We start from the raw sequence: 11,866 nt of genomic DNA, 5'->3' as shown, positions 1-11,866 counted from the left end.
AGCATCCCTGTGGAACGCTTCGAGTCAATGCCCCATGAATTGAGGCTGTTCTGAGGGCAAAGGTGGGTGCAAGATGGAAGATGTTCCTAATGTTTTGTGCACTCAGTGTTTATATTTCCATACTATGAGGTTGGAATAATACTGTGAAAATTATGATGATGCCCTTTTAGTGTAAGAGCTGATGATGACACCAGGCAGGCCAAATCTCCATTCCTCCAAAACAGGCTGAAATGTCAGGTCTTTTCAAACAACTCTTATACTAATTTTTTATTTAACCTTTTATTAACTAGGTAAGTCAGTTAAGAACAAATTCTTATTTACAATGACAGCCTACCCTGGCCAAACCCTAACCCGGATGACGCTGGGCTAATTGTGAGCCGCCCTATGGGACTCCTAATCACGGCCGGTTGTGATACAGCCTAGAAACGAACCAGGGTCTGTAGTGACGCCTCGCACTGAGATGCAGTTCACAATTTCACAGTATTATTCTAACCTCATAGTGTGGAAATATATATAAAACACAGAAAAATCATGTTGACTGCATGGGAAGCATTATCCTCACAGATGATTCCAAACCAACCCCAAACCCAGGATAGAGGGGTTCAGTGAATGTGTTATTCACTCTGTGGAGGAGGGTCACTTTTTTAGAAATGCTGTAAAAGGACAGAGTTCCTGCCTTGTAGTCCAAGTACACTCCTACTCTGGAGGTGCAATGGGATCGTATTTTAGTCTTAACATTATCATGAAGGAAAGAACAACTGGTGGGAGAGCATTCCAAACTCCAAGACTGATCATTACCTCCAAACCTACACTCATTAGCCTCTCCTTTCCTCACAAGAGCAACATATGAGACTGCCACAGTAATCCAGCCTCGAAGCTCAGCCTCCCAGTAGCAGTTTCCAGATAAACCCTCTCTACACAGCACTTGGTCATAGTGGGTAAATCTGTCTGGATGATCAGGATAGGCTTGAGTCTCCCCTTCACTCCATGTCACCTTGCTGTTCTTCTCAGACAGATGCAGTGTTCCACATGCTGTGTTAGTATCCACTGTGAGTTGGCAGGAATCTGAGTGAATTGACAAAAAGAAAAAGATAAAAAGAGAGATATATATATATTGTGTGTGTGGGGGGGGGGGGGGGGGTCATGTGTGTTCATGATGTGGGCAGTACGAGAAAACATCCTGTGACTCACATTCTAAGAACTCCTCTCTGGTCTTGGGCTCCAGAGGTCGAACAATTTGCACTTTCATCACTATGGACACACAAACGTCCGAAATGTCACTACTATTCAGTCAGATATTTCTTGTGTGATCTTCATAAATACATGATCTACTCTTTGCCTTACCATTTTCAGATATCTTGACTATTTCCTCCTTGCAGATACCATCCAGTTGCACTTTCAGTCCAGAAACCAATTTCTTCACACGTTCAAAAGAAATGTGTGGATTGAAAGTGGGGCTGGGTAGGGCCTCAGAACCAGGAGGGACAGAGAGTGACTGGAAACTCTACAGTGGAAACAGACAAGAAAATAACTAGTCTAGGGACAGTTTCACTTAGATGGCAACTTAGGAACTATGTGTACAGTGTAGGTACGAAGCCAATGATGTCACCTGAAGGAAATGGATGTGATCCTCTGTGTTTGAGAGCTGCCTGAGCTCAGCATCTCTCTTCTTCATCTCAGTGACTTCCTGATCTAGTCGGTCCAGGAGTCCCTGAACCCGACTCCCTGCAATCTTCTCCTGAGCTCTGATCAGCTCCTTCACCTCAGAACGCCTTCGCTCAATGGAGCGGATCAGCTCAATAAAGATCCTGTCAGTCTCATCCACTGTCACCTGTGCAGAGCGCTGTTAAGGTAGAGAAAAGAGGGTATATTTCAACCAGCCACTCACTCACCTCTCATCAGGAACCCAGAAAGCTTGTTCCCAACTGGGTCTGAGTGGGATTGGAATGTGGCCCACTGCTCCTTAATGGGCTCCTCACTGATCGACTGCAGGGTCAGGAGAGCCCTTGTAACGGCTTTCTTCCTGGGATGAAGGAGAGGACCAAAATGCAGCGCAGTTAGTGTTCAACATGTTTAATTAAACAATAAACAATGAACATTAACAAATAACAAAATAACAAACGTGAAAGCCGAGACAGTCCTATCTGGTGCAGAACACAAACACAGAGACAGGAAACAACCACCCACAATCCCCAACACAAAACAAGCCACCTTTATATGATTCTCAATCAGGGACAACGATTGACAGCTGTCTCTGATTGAGAACCATATTTGGCTGAACACAGAAACAGACGAACTAGACACACAACATAGAATACCTACCCCAACTCACGCCCTGACCAACTAAACACATACAAAACAACAGAAAACAGGTCAGGAACGTGACAGAACCCCCCCCTCAAGGTGCGAACTCCGGGCGCACCCCTAAAACTCAAGGGGAGGGTCTGGGTGGGCATCTGTCCGCGGTGGCGGCTCCGGCGGTGGACGAGGACACCACTCCACCACTGTCTTTGTCCCCCTCCTTAGCGTCCTTTGAGTGGCGACCCTCGCCCCCGACCATGGTCCAGGAACCTTCACCAAGGCCCCTCCTAAATAGAGGAGACAACTCAGGACCGAGAGGTAGCTCAGGACCGAGAGGTAGCTCAGGACAGAGAGGTAGCTCAGGACAGAGAGGTAGCTCAGGACAGAGAGGTAGCTCAGGACAGAGAAATCGCTCCGGACAGAGAGGTAGCTTAGGACAGAGGGACAACTCTGGACTAGTGGCAGCTCCGGACTGGGTGGCAGCTCCGGACTGGGTGGCAGCTCCGGACTGGGTGGCAGCTCCGGACTGGGTGGCAGCTCCGGACTGGGTGGCAGCTCCGGACTGGAGGGCAGCTCCGGACTGGAGGGCAGCTCCGGACTGGAGGGCAGCTCATGACTGGAGGGCAGCTCATGACTGGAGGGCAGCTCATGACTGGAGGGCAGCTCATGACTGGAGGGCAGCTCATGACTGGAGGGCAGCTCATGACTGTAGGGCAGCTCATGACTGGAAGGCAGCTCATGACTGGAAGGCAGCTCATGACTGGAAGGCAGCTCATGACTGGAGGACAGCTCCTGACTGGCTGGCGACTCTGGCAGCTCCTGACTGGCTGGCGGCTCTGGCAGCTCCTGACTGGCCGGCGGCTCTGGCAGCTCCTGACTGGCCGGCGGCTCTGGCAGCTCCTGACTGGCCGGCGGCTCTGGCAGCTCCTGACTGGCCGGCGGCTCTGGCAGCTCCTGACTGGCCGGCGGCTCTGGCAGCTCCTGACTGGCCGGCGGCTCTGGCAGCTCCTGACTGGCTGGCGGCTCCTGACTGACGGACGGCTCTAGCGGCTCCTGACTGGCGGACGGCTCTAATGGCTCGGGACAGACGGGCGGCTCTAATGGCTCGTGGCAGACGGATGGCTCAGATGGCGCTGGGCAGACGGATGGCTCAGATGGCGCTGGGCAGACGGATGGCTCAGACGGCGCTGGGCAGACGGATGGCTCAGATGGCGCTGGGCAGGCAGGCAGTGCAGGCAGCTCAGACGGCGCTGGGCAGACGAGCAGTGCAGGCGGCGTTGAGCAGACGAGCAGTGCAGGCAGTTCAGACGGCGCTGGGCAGGCAGGCAGCTCAGACGGCGCTGGGCAGGCAGGCAGCTCAGACGGCGTTGAGCAGACGAGCAGTGCAGGCAGTTCAGACGCCGCTGGGCAGGCAGGCAGCTCAGACGGCGCTGGACAGACGAGCAGTGCAGGCGGCGTTGGGCAGACGGCCGACTCTGACCTGCTGAGGCGCACAGTAGGCCTGGTGCGTGGTGCCGGAACTGGTGGTACCAGACTGGAGACACGCACCTCAAAGCTAGTGCGGGGAGCAGGAACAGGGCACACTGGACTCTCGATGCGCACTAAAGGCCTGGTGCGTGGTATAGGCACTGGTGGTACTGGGCTGGGGCGGGAAGGTAGCGCCGGATATACCGGACCGTGCAGGCGTACTGGCTCCCTTGAGCACTGAGCCTGCCCAACCTTACCTGGTTGCATGCTCCCCGTAGCCCGTCCAGTGCGGGGAGGTGGAATAACCCGCACTGGGCTGTGTTGGCGAACCGGGGACACCATGCGTAAGGCTGGTGCCATGTACACCGGCCCAAGGAGACGTACTGGAGGCCAGATATGTAGAGCCGGCTTCATGGCACTTGGCTCAATGCTCACTCTAGCCCGCCCAGTGCGGGGAGGTGGAATAACCCGCACCGGGCTATGCACCCGTACAGGAGACACCGTGCGCTCTTCCGCATAACACGGTGTCTGCCCGTACTCCTGCTCTCCACGGTAAGCATGGGAAGTGAGCGCAGGTTTCCTACCTGCCCTCGCCACACTACCCTTTAGCCCCCCCCAAGAAATTTTTGGGGTTTCTTCACGGGCTTCCAGCCCCGCTTCCGTGCTGCCTCCTCAGACCACCGCTCCTGGGCTTTAGCTGCCTCCATCTCTTCCCGAGAGCGGCGATCTTCTCCAACCTTAGCCCAGGGTCCTTCTCCGTTAAATATTTGCTCCCATGACCATTCCTCCTGGTACCGCTGCTGCTGTCGCTGCTGCCCGTTGCCACGCTGCTTGATCCTTGTTTGGTGGGTGGTTCTGTAACGGCTTTCTTCCTGGGATGAAGGAGAGGACCAAAATGCAGCGCAGTTAGTGTTCAACATGTTTAATTAAACAATAAACAATGAACATTAACAAATAACAAAATAACAAACGTGAAAGCCGAGACAGTCCTATCTGGTGCAGAACACAAACACAGAGACAGGAAACAACCACCCACAATCCCCAACACAAAACAAGCCACCTTTATATGATTCTCAATCAGGGACAACGATTGACAGCTGTCTCTGATTGAGAACCATATTTGGCTGAACACAGAAACAGACGAACTAGACACACAACATAGAATACCCACCCCAACTCACGCCCTGACCAACTAAACACATACAAAACAACAGAAAACAGGTCAGGAACGTGACAGCCCTGACTGACTCGTTAGTTGCCAAGTGCCCTAGAACCCTAGAAGCTGAAAGGCTAGACCCCAAAAGATTTCCGGACTCTCCATACAAATTGGTTAGATATGGGAAGTAGCTGAATAAATAGACAAAACTCACCGTGAGTGTTTTCACAGCCTGCCTAAGCTCCTGTACCTCCTTCTCCATCTCCTGGATTCTCTGGTGGTATTGCTGCTGTATTTTACCCAACTGTTTCTGTGTAGATGACAAATCATATTCCACTAATTTAATTTGTGATTGTAGCTAGGTTTCCATCCAATTGGTGACACATTTTTATGTGAATATTTACAAAATCTGCATAAAAACAATATGCTAATTTTCCCACCCGGGGTGTTTCCATCAACTGTATTTGTTGCTGATAAAAGTCTGTGCGTGATGACATAGTGTCCACAAAAATACATTTTGCGGTTAAATTCCCATGAACCGAATAAAAAATACAACTTAAATGGGTTTCTATCGCATTTTCAACTCTACTTAAAATTTTCTCACAATAAAATGTTGCGTTATATATGTATAACTTACATGATGTTATTATTACGGACAAAATAGCGAGATCATTTTTATTTGTCAAACGGCAGCCAAGCATCGATGATCATGTCATCAGAATAAGACCCTCGATATTTATTGGAAAAGAGCATTAAGCTTATTTCATTCCACCAGATTCATCATAACTGATTTCATATGTAGCATAATAAACTGCATGCTTTCCCAACGAGTCATAGTGGGACCACACAACATGTAATCGCGTGTCTCAAAGTTTACTTTGATATGATGGTTATTTTATCAATATTTGCGCATAAAAGAATTTCCACCCACATGTCTCGCATAATTAATTTTACCGACACAAACGATCCCATCTTGTGTAGCGTATTTTGTTTAGTCGACATTTGGAAAATATTCCGGAAAAACTTGTTTCCATCAGGCCCGTCTTTAAATGTTTTATCCAACATGTGGGCCTACTTTACTCGCATATTAAGGTTGGATGGAAACCTGGTTTATAGCTAGGTTTCCAATCAATTGTCGACAGATTTTATTGCGAATATTCTAAAAATCTGCATAGAGAAAAAATTACAATTTTCCCTCCAGGGGTTTGTACCAAACTGACATGTTGGGGAGAAAAATAAGTGCATGATGACGTAGTGCACACAAAATGTAATTTTCCGCTTACATTTTCTGTACTGGATAAAAATGTAACGTGTAACGTGTTTCCATCGCATTTTCAACTCTACCGATAATTTTGTCACAAAAATCTGTTGCCCTAAATTGCAAATGTGCCTACTCTGGTCTTGGCACATGCGCTCTAGCCAACAGCTCCTGTGGTTAGGCTACTTATTTTCTTCTTTGGTGGGGTTTATCGGCGGTTGGCAACCAACGTTATGGTGCATTACCACCACCTACTGTACTTCAGTGTGGGCCAGAGACAGGGTGAAACTAAATCCTACCTACCAGGCCCATTGCTCTTAAAAAAGATAACAAAATATTTGGGACTATTATCTAATGACGTTCTACTCGACATACTCTTTAAACTAATTTCCTGCATTCCCTTCTCCCTCATATTATATCTCAGCCTCTCTCTTTCCCTCTGATACTGCCCACACTGTAGCAATACATGCTCCACGGTCTCTGTTTCCTGGCAATAATCACACTTTCCTATTGGATGCTTTCCTATCACATTTAAAGTCTTATTCAACCGTCTGTGTCCCACCCTTAATCTTGTAAAAATAGCCTCCTCTCTTCTGTCCCTTCCTGCCATCCTCCCCGACTTACCTCTGTATTTGAAATAAATGCCTGCCATTATTATCTCTATTCCACTGCTCCTGCCATCTCTGCAACATCATATCAGGCTTTTTGTCTTTGCCTTGCTCATTGAAACTACAACATCAGCATCCCGTCAACGTAAAGCATCGGTCATCATGTCGCCAGAATAAGTAGTTTAATGTTGTCAACTTAAAAGCAAATTAATGAATGTTTAAATTCAGCTCTTGTAGGAGAGCACTGTAAAATGTGTTCAATATTCCCTTGACATCATATATTTTTCAGGTCTTAAATGGCACTTAACTGTTCAAATCTATCTAAAAGCCAGACTATTTCTATGGTGATTTTAATTTGATGATTTCTACACCCTCTGTTATATTCAAAGTACAGTATTTGTAAAGTGATTTGTATCTAGAGGAGAACATTCCATACCTGTTTGTCAGTCCTTTCTGCTGCAACTGACACCGTATCATGGCCTTTATGTTCATCCATCACACACAGCAGACAGATACACTGCTGATCAGTACAGCAGTAAACCTCCAGCAGTTTGTCATGATGAGGGCAGATCTTCTCCTGTCGTTGTGTGGAGGCTTTCACCAGCGTGTGCTTCTTAAAGGCAAGCGAGTCATAATGAGGCTGGAGATGAGACTCGCAGTATGAGACAAGACACACCAGACAGTACTTGACAGCTTTGAGTTTTCTCCCAGTGCAGACATCACACTCCACATCTTCAGGTCCAGCATAACAGTGAGCAGGAGACGCTTGAGGTCCTGTCCTCTTCAGTTTCTCCACCACTTCAACCAAGACAGTGCTTCTGTTCAGAACAGGCCTTGGGGTGAAGGTATGTCTGCACTGGGGACAGCTGTAGACTCCTTTCAGATCATCCTGATCCCAGCAGCCGTTGATACAACCCATACAGTAGCTATGTCCACAATGTATAGTCACTGGATCCGTTAGTAGATCCAAGCATATTGAACAAAAGAACGGGTCTTTTAAAATGGCCTCTGCCATTTTGTTGCACACAAACACAGCTTGAGCAGAATGATATCTGAGATCACTTTCGTTTTCCTTGAACTGAGAGGTGGGAGTGGCTAACTTTATGGCGCTGTTTGTGTGCTCAGAATCTGAAGGGGAATTTGGTTCTGAATAAAGACCATAATGAGAGGTCACACAAAGATTACTCAACATTTTAACAGAAAGAGATTTCAAAGTTCCAGGTAAAGAACTGTAGCATTTCCATAAATATGTTTTAAATAAATACATGACGAGTATGACCATAAATAATTTGCTTTTGTTTCATGTTTTATTGAGGAGACGAGTGAGCCAAGGTGGCAGTCTGTTTCTGGTCTCTTGAAAACTCCTTATGTGGAATTGTCTAGCCCAACCGGTCGGCAGATGGCGCTATTATTCATTTTACGTCATCATCTGCGTCCATATGCAGTACCAGTCAAAAGTTTGGACACACCTACTCATTCCAGGGTTTTTATTTCTTTTTTACTATTTTCTACATTGTAGAAAATATTATGAAATAACACATATGGAATCATGTAGTAACCAAAAAAGTGTTAAACAAATCAAAATATATTTTATATTTGAGATTCTTCAAAATAGCCACCCTTTGCCTTGATGACATTTTTGTACTCTATTGGCATTCTCTCAACCAGCTTCATGAGGTAGTCACCTGGAATGCATTTCAATTAGCATGTGTGCCTTGTTAAAAGTTAATTTGTGGATATTTCTTTCCTTCTTAATGTGTTTGAGCCAATCAGTTGTGTTGTGACAAGGTAGGGGTGGTATACAGAAGACAGCCCTATTTTGTAAAGTCCATATTATGCCAAGAACAGCTCAAAAGGCATAGAGAAATGGCAGTCCATCATTACTTTAAATCGCAAAAACCATCAAGCGCTATGATGAAACTGGCTCTCATGAGGACCGCCACAGGAAAGGAAGACCCAGAGTTACATCTGCTGCAGAGGATAAGTTCATTAGAGTTAACTGCACCTCAGATTGCAGCCCAAATAAATGCTTCACAGAGTTAAAGTAACAGACACATCTCAACATCAATTGTTCAGAGGAGACTGTGTGAATAATATTTTTTTTTAAATCACCTTTATTTAACCAGGTAGGCCAGTTGAGAACAAGTTCTCATTTACAACTGCGACCTGGCCAAGATAAAGCAAAGCAGTGCGACAAAAACAACAACACAGAGTTACACATAAACAAACGTACAGTCAATAACACAATAGAAAAATCGATGTACTGTGTGTGCAAATGTAGAAGAGTAGGGAGGTAAGGCAATAAATAGGCCATAGAGGCGAAATAATTACAATTTAGCATTAACACTGGAGTGATAGATGTGCAGATGATGATGTGCAAGTAGAGATACTGGGGTGCAAAAGAGCAAGAGGATAAATAACAATATGGGGATGAGGTAGTTGCGTGTGCTATTTACAGATTGGCTGTGTACAGGTACAGTGATCGGTAAACTGCTCTGACAGCTGATGCTTAAAGTTAGAGAGGGAGATATAAGACTCCAGCTTCAGTGATTTTTGCAGTTCGTTCCAGTCATTGGCAGCAGAGAACTGGAAGGAAAGGCGGCCAAAGGAAGTGTTGGCTTTGGGGATGACCAGTGAAATATACCTGCTGGAGCGCGTGCTACAGGTGGGTGTTGCTATGGTGACCAGTGAGCTGAGATAAGGCGGGGCTTTACCTAGCAAAGACCACACATGCCTTCAGGCCTTCATGGTCGAATTGCGAATTGCTGCAAAGAAATCACTACTAAAGGACACCAATAAGAGGAAGGGACTTGCTTAGGCCCAGAAACACGAGCAATGGACATTAGACCGTGGCAAATCTGTCCTTTGGTCTGATGAGTCCAAATTAGACATTTTTGGTTCCAACCGCCGTGGCTTTATGAGACGAAGAGCAGGTGAACGGATAATCTCTGCATGTGTGGTTCCCACCATGAAGAATGAAGGAGGAAGTGTGATGGTGTGGGGGTGCTTTGCTGTTGACACTGTCAGTGATTTATTTAGAATTCAAGGCACACTTAACCAGCATGGTTACCAAAGCATTCTGCAGCGATACGCCATCCCATCTGTTTTTCAACAGGACAATGACCCAACATACCTCCAGGCTGTGTAAGGGCTATTTGACCAAGAAGGACAGTGATGGAGTGCTGCATCAGATGACCTGTCCTCCACAATCACCCAACCTCAACCCAATTAAGATGGTTTGGAATGAGTTGGACCGCAGAGTGAAGGAAAATCAGCCAACAAGTGCTCAGCATATGTGGGAATTCGTTTAAGACTGTTGGGAAAGCATTCCAGGTGAAGCTGGTTGAGAGAAGGCCAAGAGTGTGCAAAGCTTTCATAAAGGCAACGGGTGGCTACTTGAAGAATCTAAAATCTAAAATGGCTAATACATGATTCCATATGTGTTATTTCATAGTTTTGATGTCTTCACTATTATTCCACAATGTAGAAAATAGTAAAAATAAAGAAAAACCCTTGAATGAGTAGGTGTGTCAACTTTTGACTGGTACTGTATATACTAATCATTGTGTCTGTGCCATTATAGCGTCTGTGACATCATGGGCAGCGCAATTTTAAAGTGGTCACATTTGTTCTTCTTCATTGGCTGATTGCTCCCAACTCATAGGAATCCTCACCCAGTTGACTACTTTAAATGGTGGATGCCCTCATTGGCAATGTCCATGCTAAAACAGGTTATATCCATGATGAGTCCTCAATCTAACTCTGCGTTCAACTTAAATGTATGCAGCTGGCTATACACTTCTGTCCCCCGGTGACCGGCTCATAATTAAAACATCCTTCATTCAGGCTGCAAGGGTGTCGGTTTCCTCCTTAACTAACTTTAATGGTGAGCCACCACAAAAAAAGGGGAAAATATGCATGCTGTCTTAATAAAACACAATTTACTTCCTAATGTTCAGCCAATCAGGTTACAGTAGTCTGTTGTGGGCGGAACAAAGTGTCCCTAGCCTGCGGCTATGGAACCCTGACCTGTTCAACGGACTTGCTACCTACCACCTTGTTGTGTTGCTGATCAAGTTTCTGCTGTTCTGCCTGCGACTATGTAACCCTGACCTGTCGTGCTACGTTCTCCCAGACCTGCCGTTTATGCCCCTGTGTCTCATGTACTCTTATATTCTCCACCCGGCACCACCAGAAGAGGACTGGCCACCCCTCAGAGCCTGATTCCTCTTTAGGTTTCTTCCTAGGTTCCTGCTTTTCTAGGGAGTTGTTCCTAGCCACAATGCTACTAGATCTGCATTGCTTGCTCTTTGAGGTTTTAGGCTCGGTTTCTGTATAATCACTTTGTGACAACTGCTGATGGAAAAGGGGCTTTATAAAGATAGTTGATTGATTGATTGATCTTCAACCAGGAATGGTCAAGGGATCCAGCTTTTGTAAGAATTGACTTTTTGTATTAGGTTTAGGACAACTTACGCAGCAGGTTAGGATAATTAGGTCAAGGTTCAGAAAAGGGTCAGGGTTAGCTAAAATTCAAACAAAAATATATGTTTTTTTACTTTTGACTTAAATTTGACAAAAGATGGATCCCATCTAGACATGACCACCTAGGATAGCCGGCTGCATGCATACATTCCAGTTGGATGCAGACAATGATGTGTATACGCATCATTGGACGCAGATGACAAATTATGTAAAGTAAATAATATGGCCATCTGCCGGACGGTTGGGCTAGGAATTGTCCATGTTTGGCTTGGGTGGACGAAGAGGTCAGTAACTCATCAAATGTGATACAACAATAAATTTGTAGATATATCTGCGCAGTATGTTTGTTATGTTTGTGTATGGTTCTCATGACTTAAGATTGGGTGTTGCGGGACCACTTGTCACATTGTCCAAGGTGTGTTTGTGTTTTGATAAACAATGCGTTCTGTCCAGATAAAGATGGTAATACAGTATTGAAACAGACCTACCACTGGCCAAATGTCTCTTTGTTTTCCTGTCCAACAGGAGTGCATCCCTCATACCACCCTCAGATCATCCCTCAGACGATAACTACTTTATTTTAGTTGGCTA

General features: G+C 46.1%; 1 protein-coding gene across 1 annotated transcript; it reads right to left on the bottom strand.

Moving 5' to 3' along the window:
- Nucleotides 1-432: 432 nt before the first annotated feature.
- Nucleotides 433-7,850, bottom strand: LOC120066736 (tripartite motif-containing protein 16-like). The gene is made up of 6 exons (XM_039018201.1): nt 7,227-7,850; nt 5,139-5,234; nt 1,610-1,843; nt 1,345-1,504; nt 1,192-1,251; nt 433-1,065 (listed from the first exon to the last, which is right to left on the bottom strand). The coding sequence occupies exons 1-6, from the start codon at nt 7,803-7,805 to the stop codon at nt 530-532; spliced, it is 1,665 nt and encodes a 554-aa protein (XP_038874129.1). The 5' UTR covers nt 7,806-7,850; the 3' UTR covers nt 433-529.
- Between the last annotated feature and the right edge of the window lie 4,016 nt (nt 7,851-11,866).

This window comes from Salvelinus namaycush, chromosome 21 (genome assembly GCF_016432855.1).
Source record: "Salvelinus namaycush isolate Seneca chromosome 21, SaNama_1.0, whole genome shotgun sequence".
Lineage (NCBI taxonomy): Eukaryota > Metazoa > Chordata > Actinopteri > Salmoniformes > Salmonidae > Salvelinus > Salvelinus namaycush.
Note: the sequence above shows the minus strand (reverse complement) of the source record. Positions and strands in the feature narration are given on the sequence as shown.

Excerpts from the sequence above, each read along its gene's own strand:
- LOC120066736 (XM_039018201.1), bottom strand. The coding sequence starts at position 7,805 with ATGGCAGAGGCCATTTTAAAAGACCCGTTCTTTTGTTCAATATGCTTG. Across the intron at positions 1,505-1,609 it reads ATCACATCCATTTCCTTCAG|AGTTTCCAGTCACTCTCTGT; the intron begins GTGACATCATTG and ends TTTCCACTGTAG. Across the intron at positions 1,252-1,344 it reads AGTCAAGATATCTGAAAATG|TGATGAAAGTGCAAATTGTT; the intron begins GTAAGGCAAAGA and ends GTGTGTCCATAG.